This window comes from Leopardus geoffroyi, chromosome B4 (assembly GCF_018350155.1).
Source record: "Leopardus geoffroyi isolate Oge1 chromosome B4, O.geoffroyi_Oge1_pat1.0, whole genome shotgun sequence".
In the NCBI taxonomy this organism is placed as follows: Eukaryota; Metazoa; Chordata; class Mammalia; order Carnivora; family Felidae; genus Leopardus; species Leopardus geoffroyi.
The window spans coordinates 139,297,904-139,325,592 of record NC_059341.1 but is presented as its reverse complement, the minus strand read 5'-3'; the positions used below and the strand labels follow the sequence as shown (position 1 = coordinate 139,325,592).

At 56.5% G+C, this 27,689-nt stretch overlaps 1 protein-coding gene and 1 long non-coding RNA gene across 3 annotated transcripts in view; one reads left to right on the top strand and one right to left on the bottom strand.

The window, feature by feature from the left end:
• Positions 1 to 27,689, top strand: part of CELSR1 (cadherin EGF LAG seven-pass G-type receptor 1) — a 140,388-nt gene that overhangs the window by 28,994 nt on the left and 83,705 nt on the right. For both annotated transcript variants that reach the window (XM_045464452.1, XM_045464451.1), the window contains exon 2: positions 26,094 to 26,732. In XM_045464452.1, coding sequence (XP_045320408.1) covers positions 26,094 to 26,732 — 639 coding nt within the window. The remainder of the gene's footprint in view (positions 1 to 26,093; positions 26,733 to 27,689) is intronic.
• LOC123590866 lies at positions 1,198 to 2,385 on the bottom strand. The gene is made up of 2 exons (XR_006709008.1): positions 1,816 to 2,385; positions 1,198 to 1,461 (listed from the first exon to the last, which is right to left on the bottom strand). It is a non-coding gene; the product is annotated as an uncharacterized LOC123590866 (long non-coding RNA).

Below are 27,689 nucleotides of genomic sequence, written 5' to 3'. Positions count from 1 at the left end.
AGTTCTTTCCCGCTGGAGCTGTTCAGATACCGAAGGGTGGTGTTGGTGTTAAAATAACCCTGCAAAGCTCTGCCTTTGTAGGGAGTCTTCAGCTGTGGCCTGAGGTGTGTGGCCGGTAACGCCTGGTGACAAGTAGCCAGTGATGGTTACTGGCGCTCCGGGCACCCCCGCCCCCCCTTCCAGGCCGCTTTCCAGTCTCCAGGCGAGGGGCGTGTTGGGGCGTTTTGTTGTGCATTTGGATGCCTGCAGGTCTCGGGAAGGTAGACCAGACGATGGTTCTAAAGGACACTTCCCGCCAAGTGCCCTGTGGCCGCGCGCCCGCGGAGTCATTGTTGTAAATTCCCCCAAAGATCAAGAAGCCTGGTGTGACAGGTGTGGGCCGCCAGGGCCTCTGTTCTTTTGTGACAAGTTATGGCGTCATTTACGCCCCCTTTGGAAGCGGGAGCCCGCGTCACTTTGCCAGTGGCCTTTGTGCAGGGCTCCCATTCAGCCCGCCCAGTCATCTGAATAGGCCCCAGCCGCCCGCTGTCATTGTCCCCGGGGTTACTCATCAACCGGGGGCTGCCCGTTTCCGTGGTTACCGCGGGGCTGTGAATGTGACCCCAGCCTTGGGGGAGGGGCTGCGGCAGCTCCGTATAAAAGGAGTTGAAACCCTGCACCGGGGTTTGCTGCCATGATCCGAGAACTTTCCTTGTGTCCCCTGCGTCCCTGGGGGCTGTGAGTCCCGGATTTCCTATTAGAGCAGCGCTGCGGGCCTGGGGCTGGGGCTCCCGCGGGGGACAGGGGCCCACGGGGCCTGGGGTGCTCCCGAGGAGAGGGGGCAGGGCTTTTGCTCTAGGAGGGGCTGGACATCTGGTGGCCTGGGGGTCTGAGAAGAGGTGGCTGGGCCATGGGCCTGGGGCAAGGGGGGTGCTGACCCCCCCAGTTTAAGAGTCCCAGTGGAGGGATACCCTGTGGTTGTGCTGGGGGTGGGGGGGGGGTCAGGGGCAGCCCGGGCTGTTCCTTTTTTTTAATTTATTAGAGAGAGAGCTAGCGCGAGCGTGTCCAAGTGGGGGAGAAGAGGAAGGGGCAGAACGGAGCCCAGGCAGGCTTGGCACTCTCAGCCCCGAGCCCGTAGCGGGGCTTGAACCCACCAACTGAGAGACGGTGATTCCAGGCAAGACCCAGACCCTCAACCGACGGCCCCCAAAGCAAAAGCAGCTTTTTAAGTGTTTGTTTACTTATTTTTGAGGGGAGGGAAGGGCAGAGAGAGGGAGAGAAAATCCCAGGCAGGCGCTGCACTGACTGGGGACTGGATCTCAGGAACCACGAGGTCATGACCTGAGCCCACATCAAGAGTTGGACGCTTAACCCACCGAGCCACACAGGTGCCCCCGTGTCCCCGTTCTTGCTGCCGTAACAAATCGTGACTATCCTCGGGACGGCAGTCTTTGTGTCTGCGCCAGTCTACACCACGGCTCCCTGAATAAATAGACACGTAACAAGTGAATTTGCAGCATCAGAGCATACGGGAGTGTTTACGTTTCGATCAGATCACCAAATTGTCTTCCAAAAATACGTCACTGGTGGGACGCCCGGGTGGCTCGGTCGGTTGAGCGTCCGACTTCGGCTCAGGTCATGATCTCACGGGCCGTGGGTTCGAGCCCCGCGTCGGGCTCTGTGCTGACAGCTCGGAGCCTGGAGCCCGCTTCGGATTCTGTGCCTCCCTCTCTCTCCGCCCTTCCCCCGCTTGTGCTCTGTCTCTCTCTCTCTCCCCATCAAAAATGAATAAACGTTAAAAAATTAAAAAAAAATAGCCCATCGTTCAGTTTTTACCTGTCTCTGATTCCTTTGAGGGGGAGCTTCTTTTCAAACAGTGTCTTGACCATTAGCGTTTCTTCCGTGGCCAGTTCCTGCTTTCTCTAGGTGGTTTCTGGTTGGGGTTGAGCATCCCAGCCCCAGGGTCATCAAAGTGCCCCAGGTTTTATTTCCATGTTTTCCAGTCTTATCTCCCTGCCATGCCTGGCTCTGTTTTGGGCGATGGTGGGAGGCGAAGGCTGGTTTCCCCAGCTGTATCAACACCTTTATTTGCGGACTTCATGCCCCTCCCCTTTATCTGGAAAGGCGCTCCCATGGCAGTTTCCACGTGGCCCTTCCTACCCGACACCATCATGCTATTTCAATGACAAGTACGTTATAGCATGTTCCGAAAGCCAGCTGGTTTTTTTCCATCATTTTCTTGGCCATTCTTAGGGATTTTCTCTTCTATGCAACCTTAATGCTCACCTTGTAAAGGGCTGTTGAATTAAACACAAATCTCCTGGGGGCAGTTCAGTCCAGACTCTTGATTTTGGCTCAGGTCGTGATCTCATGGTTGGTGAGTTCGAGCCCCGTGTCGGGCTCTGTGCCGACAACGTGGAGCCTGCTTGGGATTCTCTCTCATTTATCTCTCTGCCCTCCCTCCCTCTCTCTGTCTCTCTCTCTCTCTCTCAAAAATAACTAAATAAACATATATATATTTTTAAATTCCGCTGGGAACTTTGGTGAGAATGACATTGTGTTTACGGGTTACTTCGTGCAGTGGGTTGAATAGTGGCTCTCCAAAAAGGTACAGGTACCCGAAACCTGTGGATGTGACCTTACTTGAAAAAGGGCCTCTGCAGGTGTAGGTACGCTGAGGATTTCAAGGTGAGATTTTCTTGACTTAGGGTGGACGCCCTAAATCCAATGACAAGTCCTCAGAAGAGGAGGAGAGGGGGCGTGGAGAGAAGAAGGGTCCATGAGGACAGGGGCAGAGATTGGGTGGTGGGTGGTGTAGGACCAAGCGAAGAGCTCAAGGATTGCTGGTCACCGCCAGAGCTGGAAGAGGCAGGGAACAGGTTCTCCGTGGGAGCCTCCAGAAGGAGCCAGTCCTGCCCAGCTCGCCCCTGGATTTCAGACCTAGGCCCCCCCAGCTGCGAAAGGACATTGGGTTATGCCACCCACTTTGTGGTACGTTGTTACGGCGGCTCCAGGAAACGAATACACTTTGGAACAAAGTGGTTTCTCTACAGTGTTTTTGTTTTGTTAATTTTTTTTAATGTTTATTTTTGAGAGAGAGGGAGAGACTCACAGAGTACAAGCAGGGGAGGGGCGGAGACACACACACACACACACACACACACACACACACACCACACACACACAGAATCCGAAGCAGGCTCCAGGCTCTGAGCCGTCAGCGCGGAGCCCGATGTGGGGCTCGAACTCACAAACTGTGAGAGCATGACCTGAGCCGAAGTCAGACGCTCAACCAACGGAGCCACCCAGGCGTCCCTACAGCGTTTTCCTATTTAGAAACATGGAACGTTTCTTCATTCCTTAATGTCACCTCTGTGTGTTGTAGTAAAACCAACCTTGTTTTCCACATACGTGTTTCGTTTTAGGCTCATCTCTAGGGATTTTGTGGGGTTTGCTGCTCTTGTGATAAGGACTGTGTGTTTTCCGTTGCATTTTCTGACTGGCTGTTGCTGGGTGTTAAAAAGTCATGAATTTTTGTCTTCATGGTTTTGCACCCGACCATTTTATCAAGCGGTCTTATTAATTAAAATAATTTCTCGGGGCGCCTAGGGTGGCTCAGTTGGTTAAGTGCCCAACTCTTGGTTTCGGCTCAGGTCACGATCTCACGGTTTGTGATAATCGAGCTCCGAGCGGTTCTGCGCTGACGGTGCGGAGCCTGCTTGGGAGTCTCTCTCTCCCTCTCTTCTGCCCTTCCCCTGCTCATGCACACTCGTGTGTGTGCACACTCTCTCTCTCCACAATAAATAAAAAATAATAATTTCTCAGTCCATTTCTCTAGGAGAGCTGTTGTATTGACTCCAAACAGCGTAGGTCGTGTTTCTTTCTTTGAGCAATTTTCTCTCTCCCCCCCTTTTTTTTCTGTCTTTATTTCACGGTCAGGTGGTCTTTACCATCTCAGACCCTGCGCAGACCCGTGTGTTTGCTCACAAGCAGGATTAGGACCTCCTGGCATGAAGTCCAGTAGTGAACTCTTGAGCAGAGATGTGTGCTGATGCTGGTTGGTGGTGATCTGTTAGCTCAGTTTTGGCGGCTTGTGAAAATACAAGTTTTCCATTTTCTCAGTCAGTATTCATTTGGTTTCTACTGTTGGCCGAACTTTGGTTTAGATGCCAGGTATGCTACGTCGTAGTAGAAGTCTTAGCCAAGGCAATAAGACAAGAAAAAAAAAAAAAACCACCTACATGTAAACATAACACTCTATTACGAATGATAACACTGCTATTATTCACAGATGATATCGTTACCTACAAAGAAAACCCAAGAGAATATGCAAATAAATGATTTAAATAACGAGTTCGGCAGGATTGCTGCTACTTGGATAAGATGCAAAATTATGTGTGTTTCTGTGTACCAACAACAAATGGAAAATGAAGTGACATTTATTTGTTTTTGAGAGCAGAAAAGATCAAATAACCAAAAATAAATCTAATAAAAGTAAAACGTTGTGAGAAATTTAGGAAGACTTAAGCACATGGGTGGGGGTGGGGGAGTGGCTAACCATGTTCATGGAGTAGAAGTCTTAGTATTGTAAAGATGTCATTTCTCTCCAGACTGTTGTACTGATTTAGTGCAGTAGTAACCAAAACCCATATAAATTTTATATATAAGTAAAATTGTACGTAAATATACATGTAAATAAGATGGGCTGAGAAGAACCAAAGCCATCTTGAAGCAGAGCAGGGTGGGGGACCTGGTCTGCTGGATGCCAAGGCTTATTAGAAAGTCATTGTAATTAAGAGGGTCTGCCAGTGGCCAAGGATAGCCAGATAAGCCAGCAGAATTGACTAGAGAGCCCAGAAAACAGACTCCATATGTCTAACAGCACAGCCAATTGGGATGCCTGGTGGGCTCAGGCAGGAGAGGATGTGACTCTTCATCTGAGGGTTGTGAATTCAAGCCCCATGGTGGGCATGGAGCCTACAAAAAAAAAAAAGTACAGCCAATCAAGTAACAAGGAATAAATGAAGAAATCAGAGCTGAATTACCCTCCATGAGGATAGTCTGCCTGCCTTTTTTTTTCTGAATTTGCTTCATTCTGAATATTCTCTTTTGACCTTTCTTCCAGTTCACTAACTTTCTCAACAACAGGGTGTAATCTTTTCTTTTCTTTTTTTTAAAGATTTTATTAAAAAAAATATTTTTTTGGGGCGCCTGGGTGGCGCAGTCGGTTAAGCGTCCGACTTCAGCCAGGTCACGATCTCACGGTCCGTGAGTTTGAGCCCCGCGTCGGGCTCTGGGCTGATGGCTCAGAGCCTGGAGCCTGTTTCCGATTCTGTGTCTCCCTCTCTCTCTGCCCCTCCCCCGTTCATGCTCTGTCTCTCTCTGTCCCCAAAATAAATAAACGTTGAAAAAAAAATTAAAAAAAATATTTTTTTTTACATTTATTTATTTTTGAGAGACAGAGAGAGACAGAGTACAAGTAGGGGAGGGGCAGAGAGAGAAGGAGACACAGAATCTGAAGCAGGCTCCAGGCTCTGAGCTGTCAGCACAGAGCCCGATGCGGGGCTCAAACTCATGAACTTTGAGATCATGACCTGAGCCGAAGTAGGACACTTAACTGACTGAGCCACACAGGAGCCCCTAATATTTTCTTTTTTAAGTCATCTCTACACCCAACATGGTACTCAAACCTACAACCCTGAGATCAAGAGTCACACATTTTACCAACTGAGCCAGCCAGGTGACCCATAGTGTGATCTATTCTTTTTTTCTTTTAAATGTTTATCTTGAAAGAGAGAGAGAGAGAGAGAGAGAGGGGGAGGGGGCATACACACGAGTGCACCTGTGAGCAGGGGAGAGGCAGAGAGGGAGAGAGAATCCCAAGTTGACTCTGTGCTTTCCGCACAGAGCCCAATGCAGGGCTCGAACTCACAAGCCGTGAGATCATGACCTGAACCAAAGTTGGATGCTCAACCGACCGAGCCACCCAGGTGCCACCCGTGTGTGATCTATTCTTAAACCCATTTGCTGCATCCCTAATTTTGGTTATTATTGAGTTCTAGAACTTTTTTTGGTTATTTTTATCTGCCATCGACTTTTTCTACAGTCAACGTGTTCCTGATGAAACTTTGTCTTGTCTGGTGTAACGTGGGGAGCACAGAATTCTAAAGTCTGCATTTTACAACTCTTATGGGGCTGTTTCTCATTGTCCCCGTGGCTGTTGATTTTCGTTCAACTTGTTTTGTCTCCTTGTATGCCTGGTTATTTTTATGGGCTGGACGCTGTGTTTTCATAATCGTTCATAGAAATCATATGAAGTTAAGGATGCTGTTGTCTTCATCTAGAGAGATTTACTTTGGGTTTGGGCAGGTGCCAAGTGCACTAATGACCTGGGGTCACCATCTCATCATTTAGTAGGGATCGGCTGCTGTTACCAGTTGTAGTGAACAGTCTCCAGATCCAGCATAGGGGTTGGTCAGGGACGCTCCTCAGTGCCTCACCCTTGACATGTGCCTCTTCCGCGGGCGAGCCGGGGACACGTGGGTTCTCTGTACACTGTGGCCCCTCACCCCTTCTTTCAAAATGTGCTGTAGCTTAGCTGGTAAATGTAGTCATCCGTGATTATGCTGTTTCCATGGGAGATGTGTTCCGGGTTGCAGGATGTTACAACCCGCTAGCGAACGGGGGCTTCCTGCGGGAAATACTGTTCCTGAGAAGCAAATGGCGGTACACATCCTATGCTGCGAATGTGGATAGCCTGTTAGCCAGTGAAGTTAGTAGTGGGGCCTGCACACTTTTTCTAGCGAGTAAGGTCTTCTCCTGATAGAGTTAAAAAGAGATGTGCTAACCAGTGTTGGAGCCCCTGCAGTTGTGTAGGTCCAGAAAACACAGACAGAGTCACCAAGAAGTGACCTGTGATGTCTTGTTTGTAACAGCCAAGGATCAAGGGTGTCGAGAGATCTAGGATCAAAAAGTCACAGCAGTTGTCTTCTGGCGTCTCAGAGAGACCCGTCATGGCCCACAGAAGCCGGACACTTCTCTTCCATTGACCGTTGCCTTCGGCACATCACGGGATGCTGGAAGTTTTCTCTGCCATTGGGGTTACCATGGCAACAAGCACCTCGCATCACCTGTGGCCTCTGTGAGTGTGATCTTCCTGACTTGGCTGCTGGTCTGCAACATCTTCCTGCCCCCGTCACGTGTCACTAATCACCTCATTCGCCCCTCCAGGAGACGAAGCCACGTGTCCCTGTGGAAGTAGATCCTGTCTTTGGTGGCAGAGTTCCCGGGGCACCTCCTTGTGGGATTATAAAACCCATGTCCTCCGGCGTGGAGCATCTTAGGAGGGGTCTTGGTTCTCGGCACCCCCCCTCACTCCCATCCCGCACGCGTGCTGTCCTGCAAAGGCAGCACTCGAAGTAGGTGCCTCTCCTGCACCCGCGTCCTCTGTCTCGTAACCAGGTCCGCTCAGAACCTCGCCCCGAGGCAGGCTGGGAGGTATGGGTGTCCACCTGCAGGTGTTGGCTTAGCACAGCTCTGCCAGAGGACCCCCAGCGTGGGAGACAAGGCGCACGGCCCTGCCCTGGGCTGGCCTGGGTGGAGCCGCACAGACCCGCAGGGCCGGTCCGCGCTCGGACCCGCAGGTCCCACAGCCACAGGCCAGGGGCCCACGTGGTGGTCACGTGAAGTTCTCCCAGGTGCCTGGGCACCCGCGTGTCAGGAGAGCCCCCCCCCCCCGCCCCCCTGCGTAGTTTACCCCTCTGTCCCTCAGCAGGCGCTGGGACCTAACGAACTTTCTAGAGGAGCCACTGTCTTGTGGTCCCCTTGGGCCCAAGAGACACACAGACAGAAGGGAGGGCTTCCTGGTGACGGTGGTGCCCAGGAGGCCTGACTGGCTGGACAGAAGGATTGGTTCAGTCTGGTTCCTTATATACCTACCTTTCTGTCCCCAGAGAAAGTTTAAATACTTTCCATGTTCGTTTTGTCTACCTTCCAATCCTTCCTCCTGTTACCAAGAGCCTATTTCTGGCACACAGGAAAACACACCCACGTAAGAGCAACCCAAGTACTGGGGTCACTTGAATCGAAAAGAGAATTAAAGGGGTGATTTTCGTCCATGGTTGGAGTTCGGTTGGGAAGGACTGCAGGGCAGTGAGACAGGACTGTGTTTTTGAGCGAAAATTGCAAAAGCTCTCTGTCGCTCGTTTATATAAATGGCACACAGACACGTTCGCTAAGACCACGCGGCCGACGACACGTTTGAATTTTATAACGGGAAGTGGGGATTTGGGATGAGCCTGGCCTGTGAGCATGGAGGTCGCCGGCAGCACCAGGCATGAGGGTCAGCCTCGTTTCTGGAACGAACAGGGGTGCCCGCACCCCAGGATCCGCCCGGAGCCGGGGAGGCGTCCTGGAGTGGACATCCAGCTTTGGCCGTCACGGGTTACAGCGGCTCTCCGTCCCCGTCTCCTCCCTTCTCCCTCCCAGGTTGTCCAGTATACAGGGGGCAGAGAGAGAGGGAGACACAGAATCCCAAGCAGGTTCCAGGCTCCGAGCTGTCAGCACAGGGCCCGACGCGGGGCTCGAACCCATGAACCGTGAGATTGTGACCTGAGCCGAAGTCAGAGCTTAACCAGCTGAGCCACCCAGGCGCCCCCTTCTGTCGTTTAAAAGGGAATCCCAGCCCCCCACGTCTGCAGGCTGCCGCTGGTGCCACATGAAGTGGCTCTTTGACTTCCAGGTCACGTCTCCAAGGTGTTGACGTGATCGTGACCCGAGAGTGCCCAGGCGAGTGTCCTTCTCCATCTCTCAACGTGACTCAAACCTTTAGACCGAGAACAGGAGCGTGTGGACAAGGCTACCGGTGGGGGGTTTCTGGAGCCCAGCTTGGCTCGGCGCTCCTGGGGACCCTGGAGACTCTGTTCTCAGGTCTCGTCTCATCAGATGCGAATTCGTGTGTGGACCCCGTGAGTCTGAGGGGCACACGGGAGCCCAGCGGTTCTGGAGAGCCTCCCTTGTGGCCAGCTCAGCCCTGCAGGGTGTGAGGCCGAGCCGTGAGGGGAAGGAAGGGCCTGCTCTCACGCTGACCAGGCCGGGCCAGAGACCTTGCTGTCCTTGGAACCTGGAGGCCACGGAGGGTAGGAAACTCGGGCATTTTCCTGGACGGACGGAAAGGTGTTCTGAGGGCTTAAGAGAAACCCAGGCCTGCTCTGAGCGCTGGCCTCTGTTGGCCTGCAGAGGACTGGGCTGGCGATCATCTCTGAGTTTTGGGGAGGCTGGGGCAGCAGAGGTCCCTCAGAAGCCAAGCGGTGGCTGCCCCCCGGGTTAGAAAGAGTGCGACGGCCACCCTGCACCTGCAAAGGCGGGGGGGGGGGGGGGGGCCGGAGCTCAGGCCCCTGTCCTCCCGCCATCCACACACCCTTCACAGCGGTGGCGATAGATGGCGTTTTGCTCTGTCCCCAGAGCAGAAGCAGTGGGAAAGCCGGGCCTCGGGTTAATCGTTAAAGGACCACGTCAGAATGCACGCCACCCACACCCAGAAGTAACCCCGAGACAGTTACCGGCTGGCACTTTTGGCGTGGCAGCCTGAGGAACTGGGAACAACAGCCACTTGCTGGTGAGAAATTCCGAGCAAAGAGAACGCAATTAGGCCTTCCCTGAGACTGGTTATAATTATGCGCTTCGGAAGAGCTCGGTTCCTGGCCGTTCCTCCAGGACCGTGTACGACCCCCAGGAAAGTGGCCTGGCCCTGGCTGCGTGGGGTGTGGCCCCTTCTGGGGGCCGGAGCCGATTTATCCCTTCCTGCCACGGTGACCCCAGATGTCACATGCTGAAAAGTGCCACTGCAGGGCGAAGGAGCAGTCTCCTCTCTTCAGCAGCAAAAGCTGTTTCTGGAAAGTTCCTGCTGCGGCGGGACTGGGGAGGCGTGTGGGCGGTGCAGGAGACCCACCTCCCTGTGCCCACTCGCCCGTCAGAGTTGGGGACTCTGGCAAGTAAAGCCATGTCTCCCTAACAGTCCCACTGGGTCCACACGCATTGCACATGCACACGCTCAGGCAGGTGCACGTGCACGCACACGTGAGCACATGTGGTTCACTGGTGCCCCTGTGGATGCTGCACACGCGTTCTCCTGGCTGCACGTGGGTCCTCGTAGGCGACCGTCACGGGCCAAGGCTCTGGAACAGGGAAGGCTGGGCTCCTTCATAGGACACGGAGGCCACGTCCCCCAGACCCACCTGCTGCTTCGGCCTCCCAGGCCATCCCTGTGTCCCCACCGGCCACGTGCCCCTCGAGGCCCAGCGGGGAGGGTGCGGGCCTGTGGCGTAGCTCTCCTGTGAGTGCCTCTGGGAGAGAGGGCACGCCGGGCTCCCTTTGTCACCAGGGGCAGTGACATTACAGGGACGGACACCAGCTCTGAGCGAGCTGACCACCAGCCTTCATTGCTGAGGCTCACGGTGGCTCCTGCCCCTCCAGCCACCAGCTCTGACGCCCTCCCCCGAGCACCCCCAGCTCTCCGGCACCCCTCTCCCCAGCCCCCCCAGCACCCTGGCACCCCTCCCTCCAGCCCTCCCGGCACTCCGGCACCCCTCTCCCCAGCCCCCCAGCACCCTGGCACCCCTCCCTCCAGCCCTCCCGGCACTCCGGCACCCCTCTCCCCAGTCCCCCCAGCACCCTGGCACCCCCTCCCTCCAGCCCTCCCGGCACTCTGGCACCCCTCTCCCCTCCCCTACCAGCACCCCACACCCCTCTTCCTCCCACCCGCACTAGCTCCCAGGCACCCCTCTTCCCTCCCTCCACCCCACCAGCACCCTGGCATCCCCTCCCCTCCCCCACCAGCGCCCTGGCACCCCTCCCCCCACCAGCACCCTGAAATCTCTCCCCCCCCCACCCCCACCAGTACCCTGGCACCCCTCTTCCTCCCACACCTTCATTCTTTTCTTTTTTTTTTTTTTTAATACTTGTTTATTTTTGAGAGAGAGGGACAGAGCATGAGCAGGGGAGGGACAGAGAGAGAGCTGGAGACACAGAATCCGAAGCAGGCTCCAGGCTCCGAGCCGTTAGCACAGAGCCCGACACGGGGCTCGAACCCACGAACTTTGAGATCATGACCTGAGCCGAAGTCGGACGCTTAACTGACTGAGCCACCCAGGCACCCCCCCCCCCACACACCTTCATTCTTAACCTGGACGCCCCCCCATGGCACTTCCCACCCGAATTGTCTGTGGCCCCCGCTGTCACCTCCCTCCCTGAGGCTGGCAAGACTGCCTCGAGGGCAAGACTCGGTCTTTCCCCTTGGCGCCCCTGGATCGGGGCCTGGCTCACAGAAGGCCGCAATGTTTGTTGAATTAATGAGTGGCAACAGTTTTAATTAGTTAATTTGAGTTTGGGTTGCAGATTACGATCGTTAAAAAGATTTATCATGCCCAATAATTTTTCATCGTAAACAAGTTTGTAAGCGTCGTCGGCTGCGGTGACCCCTGCGCGAACTTCTGCATCGGGACCTTGGGGCGCCGCACGAGGGAAGTCCAATTTGTTACTTGTAAGTCGTCTCTTAATCGCTTAATAATAGGATATCTGCTATTAGCCTGATCTCTGCATCCGTTCAGACCCACGCGGAAGGCGCCAGAGCCGACTTGGAGCTGGCGTTCTGCAACAGTGTGAGTGCGCCTGTGAGCGTGCAGCGTGTATGTGTGCCCATGAGTGCGTTAGCGTGTGTGCGTGTGAGAGTGAGGGAGGCATCGCGCGGAGGAGGGCGGGGGCCGGAGGCGGGAGCACGCACACGGCAGGTGCTTGGTGGAGAGCCAGGAGGCCCACAGGTGGGGAGCAGAGGTGGAGACCCCACGACGTTTAGGGAACAGGGCCGGCAGGTGGGCGTGGGGGAAAACTCCGCCCAGGATGCATCTCGGGACATTCCTACCGGACGGTGTCCTGACGTGGGGCTGTGTGAGATCGTGTTGAGAGCAGAGAAGGCCATCGTTGTCATGAAGGCCGACTGTGGCTCACAGAGGCAGAATACGGTTCCGTTTTCTCCCTCTGCCCGAGGGCGGCCGCTGGTCGCCCCAGCTCCGGCCCGTTCCCTGGACTGTGGGGCCCGGCGTTCCCCGGGGGGACTGCACGGGCCCCGGCGAGCACAGACGGTGCGGTCGTGGATGGAAGTGGACGACGAGCCGGGTCAGCCGCCCGTCTCGGAGATGCGCTGCTCTCCGATTTGGAGACGCTCCGACCCGGGGCAGGTTACAGGGAACGGGGTGTCAGCCGGCCACACGTTATTTTGAGCTTCACTTGAGATGTTCCCTCCCCTCGAGCCTCCCCGATAACGAGCCAGACGGAAGCTGCTTAGCGCGCTTTGAGTCTTTCTTGAAGGCGCTCGCTCGCCGACTCCAGAATAGGCCCGCAGCTCATTAATTTCAGGGGATGGGAGTAGGGGGGGCTGCTAACAAAGGCCACAGAGGGGGGCCACCGAGCAAATATGAGGAAGGAGGCTTGTCTCCCGCCAGAAGCAAATGCGAGGTGGAAAGTATCTTTGTCCTGCTCTGTGAATACCGGAGACTCATTTCACCATCTCGATGGAGGGGAAGGAAGCCCAAGAAAAGTAATTAAAAGACTCCGCTGAAGAAACACACATAGGACGGAGGGGAGAGGGGAGGGAAAGGGTGCTTAAGATGCTCGGCTTTCTTGGTTTGTTGCAAGATTTATGTTCCCCGCCAGGGTGCTGTGACTTCTCTCCTGCTTCCTCCACAAGGCTTCCTGGTTAATGATCGAAACCACAGCGTGCTACCTTGCTAATGTGATGCGAAAGCAGACTCTTGAAATTTAGGATCGGAATTTTCTTAGCAAATATTTAACCAGGAAAAAAAAAAAAATCCTTGCTTTTCTGTTCTGGGCAGTTGTGAGTTGCAAATTAATAGACGTCTGGGCCAATATTTGATCTTTTCTCCAAAAGAAAATGATTTGTCAGCTCTTCACTCAGCTGGAGGGGGCGGGGGGGGGGGTCCCTGGAAATGATCTGTTGATGGTGGTGGGTGACTGGGCTCTTCGGTCCCCCGGGCAGCACGTGGGTGAGCTCACGGCGCTCCCGCCAGCATCTCCCACGGGCCTGGGGACGCCGTGAGCAGAACCCCCGTGCCTGGCCAGAGCAGGTGGACCAGGGAGTGACCAATGGGATTCTTGGTGTGTGAGCAAAGCTGCCCTTTGTCCCGTGGGGAGTCCTGGGCTGCCCCCGGCCCTTTGACTTGAGGAGCCAACCCATCAAGGGGTCAGGGGTTTATTATAGCCTCTCAGTGCTATTTGCATTTCAAAAGAGGTCTCTGTAAAATTATTCTGGAAGGGACTTCAGGGCCCCTGAGTGGGGAGACATTTAGGGGCCAAGAGGGTGGCCCTGTGGTCTGGATGCTCTGTGGTCTCTTGAGCAAGGCTAAGCCCATGGCAGGCAGCTGCTACCACAGGCCGGTGTAGGGGGAAGGTCTTGTGCCCAGCAGGGGACTGAGCAGCCAGGGTGGGAGGGCGTGTGCACGCCGGGTCCCCTGACCAGCTCCCCACCACCTCAGCTGGGTCGCCCGCACCTCCCTTTCTCTCCACCCACACCCCTGGGTTCCTGGACTGAAGGCTCTCGGTGGTTTTTCCCACAGGTGCGTCCCAGCTGGGCCAGGGTCTGGGAGCCCTGAGGACATTTTGATTTCTGTCTTGCCTCGAGCACCCTGTGCTGAGTTGTGCTTCCCCAGAAGCAAAGGAAGCATATCTGATGCTGTGGGTCCCAGTTGCCGATGTTGTTGCACGTTTGCTCTTAAATAGGTACAAATTATTGGTATTAGACATCCTTACAGCTCCCTCTCCTCATTAAGCCTCTACAGTTAATAATTATTTTCTGTCGGTAAAGCGTTCGGGAGACTAGACACGTGCGGGCTGCCAGGCCTCCTCCCTGTGCCGTAGCGGGAAGGTTGCAGCCTGTATCCCCATCTTCCAAAGGCTGTGTGCCCTGGGCACAGCCCCTGAGCCTCTCTGGGCCCCACGTTCCTTGCCACTGGGCAGTGGAATCTCGCAGTGTGGCTCTTGAAGTCGTCACACATGTCTGGGGTGCAGGAGATCCCATCACCCTGCTTTTACTGATGAGGACGCTGAGGCACGGGAGGTTCAGGAACTTGCCCAAGGTCACAAAGGTGAGCGGCAGGGCAGGACCGTCTCACAGTGTCTGCGAGAGCCAGGCAGAAGCGTAGGGCCTTTAATGACCAACTGTTTGTGGCCCAGGTGTCACGGGGCAGCGCTCTGCCCTCCTCTGTTGGTTAAAGCTGTCCTAAGCCCACCTGCATTCAACAGGAAAGGGATACAGGCGTCGCCTCTTGATGGGGGGTTGTCAAAGTATCCATGGCCGTTTTTTTGGGCCACCACGTTCTTCAAGCCCCCGAGTCTCAGACAGAGGGAAAACCTCAAGTCCCTTCTGAGCGTCCTATCTCTGGGAACAGTGTCCCCCCACACCCCCCCACCCCCGTCATTCAAGCCAGAAACCCCTCTGCCTCTTTCCTTTGGTTAATAGTCCCCCGTTCCACTCCTAAAGAATTTCTATTGTTTTGGAAGAGTTCAAATATACCAAATATGGTCAAACCGCATGCGCGTGTGATATAAAAACACATATTTTGGATTTGATCGTCGGCTCTGCGGTTATGTAAGTCGGGATACGACCTCGTCACACATTCGAAATTCCAGAACTGTCTTATCTCAGGGTTTCAGAAAATAAAGGACCCTGGACCTGTCTCGTTACGCTGTGGCTGTTTCTGGCATTTGTATAAAGGGGCCGTCCTGAATGTCATCTACAGCCCTACCTTTTCCCTTAGCGCCATGTTGGTGTTCCCAGTTATGGTCGAGTCATTGTCACCATTGCACGGTCTTCCGTTCTGTGAACCTGCCATCCTTAGTCAGTCTCTTCTGCTGCTCGGGCGTTCTTGTGGACGTCTCCTGGCCCGTGAGGAGACTCCCCTGCAGTGTGTTCCCTGGAATCGCGGGCCGTGGGGCAAGGGAATGTTGCACACTCTTAGGTAGCAACAGGTGTTTTGCAGGGTGACTGGACCAGTTCACCTTCCCACCGGCAATGAAGCAGCCTTCCTCTCCTTGCTTGTCCTCTCTGCCACCTGTTAGGGCCCGGTTTCTTAATTTTTGCCAACCTGGTGGGTGTAAAATCACATCTCACTGTGGTTTCCATGTGCATTTTTCAGATTACTAATGACGTTGGCCCATCTTTTTATTTGTTTGAGGCTCAAAGACGTTTCGGTTTGTGGCTTGTCTCGTCATTGATTTTTATTTTTATTAAAAAAAAATTTTTTTTTTTAGCGTTTATTTATTTTTGAGACAGTGAGAGACAGAGCATGAACAGGGGAGGGGCAGAGAGAGAGGGAGACACAGAATCTGAAACAGGCTCCAGGCTCTGAGCCGTCAGCACAGAGCCCGACGCGGGGTTCGAACTCACGGACCGCGAGATCGTGACCTGAGCTGAAGTCGGACGCTCAACCGACCGAGCCACCCAGGTGCCCCTCGTCATTGATTTTTAAAATGAGGTTTTTTTGGGGGACATCTGGGTGGCTCAGTCGGTTAACTGTCAACTTCAGCCCAGGTCATGATCTCACTGTTGGTGAGGTTGAGCCCTCTGTTGGGCTCTGTGCTGACAGTTCAGAGCCTGGAGTCTGCTTCAGATTCTGTCTCCCTCTCTCTCTCCGACCCTCCCATGCTCACACTCTGTCTCTCTCTCTCAAAAATAAATAAACATAAAAAAAAATTAAAAAAAAAAAAGAGTTGGATGCTCAACTGACTGAGCCACCCAGGAGCCCCTATTAGGTTTATTATTATTTTTTAATAAAGTTTTAAAAATGTTTTTCATTTTTGAGAGACGAAGGGAGACAGAATGTGAGTTGGGGTGGGGGTAGAGAGAGAGGGAGACACAGAATCCGAAGCAGGCTCCAGGCTCCGAGCTGTCAGCACAGAGCCCGACGCGGGGCTTGAACCCACGAACCGCGAGATCATGACCTGGGCCGAAGTTGGATGTTCAACTGACTGAGCCACCCAGGCGCCCCTATTAGGTTTATGCTTAAGCGCAATGTAATTTTGCTGCTGTTATACAAGATACGTTAACAATTACGTTTTACGAGACTGGCCTAAGGACGCGCCATGCCCTTCTCTCTCGCCGCCTTGCTGAGTGGCTCGTGTGCATTCTCACAGGTTGTCTGTGGAGCCTTTGGTGTTGTCTGTGTTGGCACTCATACCTGTGATGAGTTCATCTTCCTTTCCATTCATTCATTCGGCGTATCGTTCATTCATTCATTCTCTTGCACCGACCTTGGCCTCCGACACAGTATGGAGGGAAATGGTGGCGGTGGGGACCGCTGGTGAGTACTGTGTTTGCTGTTGGGGCTTTGTAGACGCCCTTCAGTGGTTTAAAGGAAGCACCAGTCTCTTCTGTGTTTGTCAAGAGTCTCTAAAGTTTGTTTTTTTCTGAGAGAGAGGAGGACAGAGAGAGGGAGAGAGAGAGAATCCCAAGCAGGCTCCATGCTGACAGCAGTGAGCCTGACGACTCAGGGCTTAAACCCACAAACCGTGAGATCACGGCCTGAGCCAAAATCTAGGGTCGGTCGCTTAACCGACTGAGCCCCCAGGCACCCCAAAAGTCTTTATTATGAACGATTACAGAATCTTATTGAATCTTTTTCTCTATTGAGATGCACATATGCTTTCTAAACAAGATGTGGTGGCCTTCCTGTTCCTGCAGGGACTGGAGGGACTGAAGGACTTGGGGCTCGGGGCGGCCCTAACCTTCATCACCAGTGCTTTCTGGGGACAGTCAGAATTTCAGAGGCCCTGCTGGTGAGCGTGGGGGTCGAGGGCCAAACGCGAATAGAAACCTCCGGTGTTACGTGAAGCTGTGGGAGCAGGTGCGTGTGCACAGAAGTCCAGCTCAGAAGAGGAGCCAGGGAGGGAGGGGGACGCGTGTGCACTCACACACACGTTACCCACCGGCAGGGAGGCCGAGGGTCGCCGGCCACTGTGACCATCCCGTGGCTGGAGCAGGAGCGTGAGGAGGCGTCCGCCCAGCGGGGCCGTGGATGGCCCAGAGCCTGGAATGTTCCAGGCTGGCTCCTGTCCCTCCCCAGTCTGTGGGCTAGGGGTGGACCGCTTGCGGGCGGCCGGGTAGGTGTGCGCAGGCCCCTGGGCTCCGTGGCCAGCGGGCGGGCCGGGTTGGGCTGGTGTCCTTGCTGTGTCCAGGGCTGGAGAATGTGGCGGTGTCGCTGGGCGGGGGTCAGGGGCCACATGGTCTTGCTGGAGGGTGTCGTTTGAGAACAAGACAAGGCACTCCAGCTCTCTCAGACACAGTTGGTGTTTAATCTTTGCCTCAGGGAACTCTTTGCCGGTTTTCCTAGGATTTCCTTGGAAGGGGGAAGAAGGGTGGCCTTTCGGGCTCCAGCGGGGAAGGAGGGCAGGTCTGGGCAGGCTTTCCGCTGGCCCCGCTGGCCGAGGGGAGCCCTGGACGGGTGCCTGTTGGCATGGGGGCCTCGGGCCGGCCCGGCAGCCACAGGGCACTGAGCCCCGAGCCCAGACGCTGCTGGGCTCCTAGTTCATCGCTGGGAGAAGAGTCCAGAAACATTGGTGTGGCTTCCTTGAGCGGGCTTGTTGACCGCGTGTGAGCTGTCCCCAGCGGCCGTCCGCAGTGTCCCGGGCACTTTTGGTTGGGACAGCCGTGCAGCCTGCCTGGGAGCTGGTGCCCCTGCCCCGCTGCTTCCCTCCTGGCCCCAAAACAGCCTGTTTCGGGACCGGGTCACCAGCGTGCGTCTCCGTGTGGTCAGACTTCTGGACTCCTGTCCCCGCATTGTGCAGTCGGTCCTTGTAGCAAACCAAAAGCAGGGCAACAAATGTTCCCGGGAGAAAATCTGGGCGATCCCGGAGAAGCCGGAGGCGCCCGTGTTTTCCCTGCGGCTCTGCACCCCCTTGGGTGAGGCCCCACCCCGGCAGTTACAAGGTGCCTCCACGGGAGACGGCTCCTTCCGGCCCGCAGGCCACGGCGGCTTCCGGGCGCCCTCCACTCCTCTCCCCTGACTTGGTTCATGGCTCGGCTTTAAGGAAATCGTTCTTGAAGTGCCTTTTAAAATATGCCACCCCCCAACCCCCTTTGGCATTAACCTTACTTAGCCAGAGCAAATATCTTCCTTGATATTTTCCCCGCCTTTGGATAACATCGTGCAAAATAAAGCAGATTTTTATTGCGTCCTTCACTCTCGTTTTTACTTTTGTTTTTAACCGAGGTGAAATTCACAGCATGTGAAAGTGACCTAGGGGCGCCTGGGTGGCTCAGTCGGTTGGGCGTCTGACTTCGGCTCAGGTCACGATCTCGAGGTTCGTGAGTTCGAGCCCCGCATCGGGCTCTGTGCCGACAGCTCGGAGCCTGGAGCCTGCTTCGGATCCTGAGTCTCCCTCTCTCTCTGCCCCTCCCCCGCTAGCTCTGTCTCTCTCGGGCTCAAAAAGAAATAAACATTTTAAAAAATGATAAAAAGAAAGAAAGCAAAGAAAGAAAGTGTCCGCGTCAGGGTGGACAGCTCAGTGGGGCTCAGTACGTTCTCAGTGTCGTGCGTCCGCCCCACCTCCCAGCTCCGCACACGTCTGTCCCCCCACAGAAGGCTTGTGCCCATCCGGCACTCACTGCCCGTTGCCTCGGCATCCCCCAGTTCGGTTTCTGTCTCTATGGTTCCACCTGACCCAGACATTTCCTAGAAATAAAATCATACAATATGTGGCTCTTTCCTTCTGACTTTTTTTTTTTTTTTTTTTAACGTGTATTTATTTTGAGAAGAGAGAGAGAAGAAAGGGGAGGAATCTTAGGCAGGCTCTGCTCTGTCAGCACAGAGCCTGATGCGGGGCTCGAACTCACAAACTGCAAGATCATGACCTGAGCAGAAATCAAGAGTCTGCCACTTAACCAACTGAGCCATCCAGGCACCCCCCACCCTCCACCCGACTTCTTCGCTGAGCACGGTGTTTGAGATTTACCCGTGTTGTGGCATGAATTCCTTTTTCGGGCAGAACGATACGGCGTGCGTTGTGGGCATACGCATTGTGTCTATCCGCTCATCTGTTGCTGGACACTCGGGTTTCCCCCTTTGTGGCCGTTGTGACTGATGTTGTTTTTCATGCGTAAGTTTTGGTGTAGATACACGTTTTCAAGTCTTTCGAATTCCACCAGGGAGTGGGACCCTGGGTCATCTGTTAATTCTCTGGTTAACTGTTCGAGGAACCAACTCTCAGCTCTTAGCTGGAGGCTCCTTATCTTGACCAGAGCGCCCTTTCGCCACGTCTCAGCCCACAGCTTCTGGAGCCACTCGGAGCCGAACAAAAACCTTCCCCTTTGGGCTGTGGGGCCCGTTAACGATTTCACCTTCAAGAGGGTTCCTGCAGCTTGGACGTGGTGAGCGAGGTCAGGGTCGGGGAGGGGTCGTGAGCTGCAGAGCCCGGCCGCCCCCTCTGAGCGGGTGGGCTCGGCCCAAGTGGGGAACCAAGGGAAGGGGTGAGGGGGAGGGGGCTTGAAGGGAGAGAGGGCCGAGCACCTGCCAAGGTTAACGGGGAGGGTGCCTGCTGTGACTGGGGGCTGGGGGCTCTGTGGGGGTATGACCGCCCCCCAGGTAGGTGTCAGGATGTGGGGAGGGCGTGGGGCCTGCAGGGCAGGGGCAGAGGGAAGGCAGCAGTGGTGGAAGTTCTAGGGGTGAGGAGGACTCAGTTTCCAGAGGAGGAGACACCGGAGTGTGGGCTGCCTTAGGGGGTTGTAGGACCCTCCCTCTCAGTTGTCAGACGGAGGTCACATGGCACGTGGGGAGGAGGGGGGGCTGCTGGCTTGCTCTCGTTACCCCCCACCCCCTGACGCCAGGCCCAGCAGCATCGGCTGCCTTCAAGTTCACTGCCAGATGACCCCCTGGGCATGTTGAGAGCACGTGTGAGGGGTGTCTGGATGTCGGTAAGACACCTGAGGGCCCCTCCCCTGTGGACGGGGCGGGGGAACAGCCTCTTGGTGGCCGGTCTGCGTGCCGGGTCTGACGCTGGCCTTTGCCCCACTGTCCCCCACACACGTGTCACCCCGTTCTCGCGAGGAGACCCCGCATCCCGAGACGAAGGTTCTAGGTGTGGCTCTTGCCGCCCAGAGAGGAGAAGCCGGACGCCCTCCGGGTAGCAGGGCAACACAACACCCCTCTTGTCTGCCCTCAGTCTGGCCTCAGAGACACGGCCAACGCCGCTAGGGAGGCTCCTGAAAACCACTTCAAAGTCCCCCGGCTTCGGGTGGGAGCCCCGAGCAGCCCTACCTGTTGTGAGGCCTCAGGAGAAGGGGGGCAGGATGAGGGATGGCACACAGCCTTTGTCTCAAACCTGCTGGACTGGCAACCAGGTCCCTGGGGCTCCGGCTGTACCCTTCAGGCCTGGCAGGGCGTTGCCGTGGGAACCGGGGTTGTCTCCCTGAGCCCGAGGCGTGCGTTGGGGTGGGGTGGCCTCGACCCCTCTTGGCACCGGCTTTGTCTTCAGCTGCCTGTCCCCAAGGCCTTGTGTGTTCAGAAAGTGCCTTCTCCTCCTCTGTGTGCTTGGGAGGTCCTCCCAGGCCAGGTGAACAGTCCTCCGGGCCCCCATCCACCATCGGGAGGGGCTGAGTCCAGTCAATCGGGCCTGCCACTTGCTGCCCAGGGGACCTCGGCTGGGCTTGTTGGTCAGCCTCTTTGCTCCTCAGTGTCCTCCTCTGTGGAGGGCCAGCAGGGGTGTCCCTCGCAGGCTGTGACAAAGACTGAAGACCGGGCAAGACGTTAGAAGGCAGCGGTGGGGCCCCATGTGTGCACGGACCACTCGCTCCGTGAGGGTGTTTCTCCTGCGTCCACCCCAGAGGCCAGCAGCACTGAGGACCTCCATCCGCCTCTGGAGCCCCGTCTCCCCCCACCCTACGTGTCCGTCCGTCCCGAGTGGACCAGCGTGCCCTCAAGGTCAAGCTCACCGGGAACCTCCGGATGCCGTGTTTTTTGCAGACAGGGTCTGTGCAGATGTGACCAGGTAAGCTTTGAGATGAGGTCACTGTGGCTCGGATTGGGCCCTCGCCCAACGACCGGCGAGGGGACTCTGGACACAGACCCACATGGGGAGGAGGCCCCAGGCCGACCAGGCGGAGAGTGGCTCGGCCCCCCGGCCGCTGGGAGAGACTCTCCCGCAGAGCCTCCCCGTGCAACCAGCCCGTGACACCTCGACCTCAGACTTCTGGCCTCCAGACCAAAGATAAGTGCGGTGTAAGCCGCGTAGCCTGTGGCACCCAGGACACCGACGCACCCTGCTGCCAATGACATGCCAGGCCTTGCCTCTTGTTTGCTTCGTGTGCCAAGAAGTTGTTTCGTCTCCAGCTGCGCGACAACTGCCATCCCTCCGTGGACACCCACCTCCCCGCCGCCTCCCGGGGGGTGCCCTGGCACCAAGTCTCGCAAACGCGGCTCCGTCCCGTGTCCCTGGCAGGCCCCCGGCTCCTTGGAGGCCGCGGCGTGACCTCTCCCCGCAGCGTCTGGGCCCGCCACAAGGGACGTGATCGTAGAGGACGGTGAACCTCTCCAGCAAAGCCAGAGGGGTGGACAGGCCCGGACCCCCGTGGAGACCCGTGAGGCTCTCACGTTGCCGATGGCTTTGCGGGAAACACGGCCGGTGAGCGTCCCGCAGCCGTGGCACGTTCTGGCCATCTGTTCTGTCTCTCTCCTGCTGTGTCTTGGGGACAGCGAGGCGACTGGCGTTTGCCAAGGAAAGCAGCGGAAATGGCACTGGCCAGATCTGGGGGCGCCGCGACCCTGGCTTGAAGCTGTCGTTCACAGCCGCGGAAGAAATGCCTGCGGCACAGGCCGGGGAGAGCCCCCGGCAAGCTCCGTGCCTTCCAGAATAAAAAGGGGCTTTTGAACGATAAACCCGATGGATGTGCGTGCAGGGAAATAAAAAGATACAGGGAAGTATAGAGAGGAAAGTAAAAGTCACCAGATACCAGCAACCTGACATTCCTAGGACCTCACATCCCTCAAAAGTGTCAGGGTCGTTGGGGCGCCTGGGGGGCTCAGTCGGCTGAGTGTCCGACTTGGGCTCAGGTCATGATCTCGCGGTTCATGGGTTCAAGCCCCGCGTCGGGCTCTGTGCTGACAGCTTGGAGCCTGGAGCCTCCTTCTGATTCTGTGTCTCCCTCTCTGTCCCTCCCCTGTTCATGCTCTATCTCTCTCTCTCAATAATAAATAAACATTAAAAAAATTAAAAAAAAAAAAAGTGTCAGGGTCGTCAAAAGCAAGGGGAGTCAGAGAAGCTGTCCCAGCCCAGAGGAGCTAAGGAGACGTGACAGCTAACTGTCGTGTGGGGTCCTGGATGGGGGCCTGGACGGGGTCCTAGACCAGGAAAAGGGCAGGAGGTGAAACTAAGGAACTCACGTAATAGAGTCAGTAATAGGGGAAACTGAGTGCCGAGTGTATGGGAACTCTATACTGTCTTCTCCGTTTTGCTGTAAATCCAAAACCGTTCTAAAATAAAAATCCAGGGGTGCCCGGGAGCGTCTGACTCGATTTCAGCTCAGGTCATGATCTCACGGTTCGTGGGTTTGAGTCCCATGTCGGGCTCTGAGCTGACGGTGCAGAAGCCAGCTTGGGATTCTCTCTCTCTCTCTCTCTCTCTCTCTCTCTCTCTCTCCGCCCCCTTCCCTCCCCCCCTCTCTCTGCCCCTCCTCTAGGCACTCTCTCCCTGTCTCTCTCAAAATAAATAAATAAACTTTAAAAGTAAAATAGGGGCACCTGAGTGGCTTAGTCAGTTGAGCGTCCGACTTCGGCTCAGGTCATGATCTCGCGGTTTCTGGGTTCAAGCCCCACGTCGGGCTCTGTGCTGACAGCCTGGAGCCTGCTTCTGATTCTGTGTCTCCCTGTCTCTCTGCCATCCCCCACTCATGCTCTGTCTCTCTCAAAAATAAACATCGAAAACAAATTAAAAATACAACAAAATAAAAATTGGTTTAAAACACATTCAGCGGCTCAGGCAGAACCACTGTCAACATCACAGATACTTTGCTCTCCTTCCCGATAGATCTCTGGGCTCATGTACAATAGCTTCTTTTGGTCTGTGTGAGAAAGTAACTAATTTTTCCCCCAGCATCCTGCTGTCAGATCTGCCCCGCTGTCACCGCTGTGGTTTAGCAGGCAGCGCCCTGTGGTTGGGACAGCCCATTTGGTTTCCACGGGTCCCATGTATGGGCAGTCAGGTGCCTGTGGCGGCCTAGGAATCCAGCCCAGATGACAGAAGTTCAAGGCAAGGCCGTTGTCTCCCAGAACCTGGGGTGTCCAGGAGGATCCCTGGTCTGAAAGAAGCTGACCGTGAGATCCACATTAGGCGCATGTCTTGTTTACCAGCACATTCGACGTTAGTTAATAGTTAATGCTATTTTCTGGCCACGTTCCCGCTCTGTCCCTGAGTGGAGATGTCTGTTCTTGGAACGTGGCTCCCTGTTCGTGGGCATTCCTCAGTGCGGTGCCCTCCTGGCAGCCCGCGGGTGGGTGGTTTAAGATGAAAAGGATGTTTTCGTAACACGTGCCACCAGAAAGTAAGCAAACAATATCCAGTATCTTGTATTATTATTGTGGGCATATGGAAAGGGAGGGAAGGAAGGAAGGAAGGGAAGAGAAGGGAGGGAGGGAGGGAGGGAGAAAAGAAAGGAGAGAGGAAAGCTAGCAAGGGAAACAAAGAAGAAGACCTCACCAAAAAAATAGCTTCGATGGGAAAATGGAGTTTCGGACGCTGTTTGTGCACATGTGTCTTGGGGTTGAGAGGTGAGACTGGAAATCATCCTTCTTCCCTGCCCCTCCCTCCCTGTGTTCCCCCCTCCCACGGATGTTTATCTGGCAGCTTCTGAGTGCCAGCAGCTGGTGCAGCAGGGTCAAGACCCGCAGGTTCTCAGTCCTCAGGGGCTCACGGAGGGAGAGATGTAAACCGCAAAAAATCAGGTTATGCCACTTCTGGGTGGGGGAAGTAGGGCGGTGGCAGAGCATAGATGGGGGACTTGTGGTCCCCTGTGATGAGAGACATTCAGCTGAGGCCTGGATGGCCGAGGAAGCACCCCCGCCCCCAGCCATCAAGGACGGCGGTGCTCTAGGCAGAAGACAAGGTGTGCAAAGGCCCTGGGGCAGGAAGAGGGAGCGGGGTGGCAGGCGGAGGGTGATGGGGACACGGAGGACCACCAGATGGGGTAAGAGGTGTGTGTTTTATTCTGGAAGCCCCTGGGGGCCCTGAGGGAGTGGCATGATGAGGGGGGCATTGTAGGATGACCGCACTGGGAGGGGGACCCCAGACTGCTACAGGTCCAGCCCACCTTCCAGGGAGGGGAATAGATGCTCCTCTTGGGGGGGACCGACCTGCATGTGGGGTTGGGAAGAAAGGACAGCGCTCTGCCACAACGTGCTTTGCCACTTTCTCTTGCCTTCCTTTACTCCTCCTGACTGTTCTGGCCCCCGGCCCTTTGCACGGGAACGGCGGGCATGTCTGGCCACTGACTCCGGTCCATTTGGGCTCCGTTGAAGCTGTAGCCAGAACGAGCCCTCGCCTCGCGGGCTCCCCACCCCGAGGTGATGCCAGTATCATTTCCACCGTCGACTTCGGCCCTGCTGGGTTTTCATGGGGACTGGACGGAGCAGTGACAGCACTCCGTGCCCAGCTTGCTGAGCAGCGGTGCCTTCGCTGGGGTGAACTGGGCTCCCCTCCAGGGGCGATGCCCATTTTCTCAGGATCTCAGGTTTGCTGTGGTCGTCAGAGGGAGCACCCGGGAGCACTGTGACCTCGGGAGCAGTTACGTTTTCTTGTGTGGACAGGTTTTGTGACTCGGGGTCCCTCCCAAAGTGGCTTGTGGCTCTCAAGGGCCCGAGGAAAACAGGCCCAGTGTGCAGAAGCCTTGATGCCTCTGTTCCCCGTGGTTTTAGGCTTTGTGCCTCCGTGGGGACTGTGCTGGGGCCACGGCGACAAGGTGGCCTCCAGATTGCGTCATTTGACCTGCCCTCTCAGTGGTCCCGGCTTCCTGGAAACAAGCGGGGAAGGGCTCCCCGCCATGGCTCCTGCCCCTCGGCGGGGGAGGCCCGTCAGGCGTGGGCTGCGAGAGGGTGGGAGAGGGTCCTTGCCTGGCAGGGGCTCACTGGCCCGCACAGATGGCCCTGTGCCCCATGGGGGTGTGCTCGTTGGGGGCACAGGTACAGGGACCCAGAATCTGAGCTGAGCCAGAGGGATATGAACTTTGCTGGGTTTTTCTCAGGGTCCCATAGCACATTTGAGGCAGGGCCTGGGAGGCAGGTGAAAACCCCCTGGGTGGGGGTGCTTGCACCTGTCAGGGTGCCGGGAAGGCCGATGGTCCCACCCCACAACCACCCTGGGGAGAGCCCCTGGGGCCAGCCCTTGGGTGACTCCCCTGATTCTGGGCTTAGAACGGCCTAACCGAAACATCCCATCCCTTTCCCGTCTCGCAAAATCCTAAGTAGCTGGTTTCATGGTTGGCTGACCCGTGTCGGGTGACGTGCAGCCCTGTCTTGTACGTGTCTTTGTAAAGCAGCATTTGCCGAGCGTCCGCTGTGTGCTGGGCACGTAGGGATGAATAGGGTGCAGCTCAGCACAGAAAACCCTTCAACGTGGCGTGGACCAAGGCCGTACCTGGACGGCAGCATCCTGGACCCCGTGGGGTCTGGGCTGGGCTGCGGGCGGGTGGGATCGGAGTGGGGGCTCCCGGGGTCTGAGACGGGTGCAGAGGTGGTAGAAGGGGGCTCAGTGGCCCCACGTGTCTGGAGCAGAGCGTGCGAGGCGGGGGACCCAGGTGGCCAGGGGCCGGGTCGCGGTGGCCCTGGGATGTCCTGCTGAGTGGTTGGGGGTCCGCGGGGTTCTTTCGAGCAAGACAGACTCAACAGGAGCTGTGCTTTGGGAAGCCGGGTGTGGAGGGAGAGGAATGGGGGGCCCGGAAGGCAGGGGTCAAGGCGGCGGTCGCGGTGGGGGCGGGGCGTGGGGCTCGCTTCGGCCGGCCATGCCCGGGTGGGGCTGGCGGGGACCCGGACCCCGAGTGACCCCGACCCTTCTTGTGTCCACAGATGGCATCCACAGTGTCGTCGCGCTCTGCACCCTGCGGGTCACCATCATCACGGACGACATGCTGACCAACAGCATCACCGTCCGCCTGGAGAACATGTCGCAGGAGAAGTTCCTCTCCCCGCTGCTGTCCCTCTTCGTGGAGGGCGTGGCCACGGTGCTGTCTACCACCAAGGACGACGTCTTCGTCTTCAACATCCAGAACGACACGGACGTCAGCTCCAACATCCTGAACGTGACCTTCTCGGCCTTGCTCCCCGGTGGCGTCCGGGACAAGTTCTTCCCGTCGGAGGACCTACAGGAGCAGATCTACCTGAACCGCACGCTGCTGACGGCCGTGTCCGCCCAGCGCGTGCTGCCCTTCGACGACAACATCTGCCTGCGGGAGCCCTGCGAGAACTACATGAAGTGCGTGTCCGTGCTCAAGTTCGACAGCTCGGCGCCCTTCATCAGCTCCACCACCGTGCTCTTCCGGCCCATCCACCCCATCAACGGGCTGCGCTGCCGCTGCCCGCCCGGCTTCACGGGCGACTCCTGCGAGACGGAGATCGACCTGTGCTACTCCAGCCCCTGCGGCACCCACGGCCGCTGTCGCAGCCGCGAGGGCGGTTACACCTGCGAGTGTCTGCAGGATTTCACGGGTACGTGTCGCTCCCCGGGCCCCGGGCGGGGTCGCACGCGGTGGGGGTGGGGGGGGGGGCCCTCGGCGGCTCCCTCGGTCCACTCCACTGCCCGGCGCCAGTCCGTGGCCTTGGCGGTGACGCCGGGAGCCGCACGTCCTTAGCCGGCGGGCGGGCGGGCGGGAGGCAGGCTTCCTGACGAGCCCTCCCAGGTCCCTGTTGACCGCGTGTGACTGGAGTCGCCCTCTTTCCGAGAGCGATTATGGCATGAGGGCCGCCTGAAAACCCACGTGCGGGAGACGACACGCGCTTCCTTAGGCGGCTTCAGGTTGGAGGCACTTCGTTCCGGGCTTCGGGTTTAACTGGCTACTGTAAACAGGGTGACTGGGATGGAGATCGTGAGCCGCTGATCACGCGGGTCTGGAGAGCCGGTGTTGGTGTTCCACGCCCGTAGAGGTTACGTCTCCTCCGCCTTGAACGTACACTTGCCCTGAGACGTCCTGACTCGTCACGAAGACGAATTGCTCCCCAGGCAGCCGGCGGTGGGTGTTTAGAAATAGGTAGTCAGAGCAGCACGGATGCGCACGTCCTGGCCTTGGCCTTCGATCGCGTGTTGCCTAAGATCATGGCCCGTTTGAAAAACAAGTCTCCGGTGGCCTGAGAGCGGTCTGGCGTTTTGGGGAAGCGGTCTAGGATTAGGTGGGACCTCATTCATACCGGACGTAGCTTCGCGATTCCAGTATGGACTGTGGCCCCGGTTATCCTGTTTAGTATAAACAGCCGAAAAATCATTATCTGCTTGTGTGGGACGTGGCACAGTTTATGGAGCTTAGCACAGGGGTTTACGGCATTAGCCGGTGTGTGTTAAGCAGGAAGAGTAAACCCAGGGTGGGGGGCACAGTGGGAGGAAGACGGCCGTGCCTGGCGCTCTGAGTCAGAAGAGGAGGAAAGGCGCCAGAGAGAGGCCGTTTGGCAGCC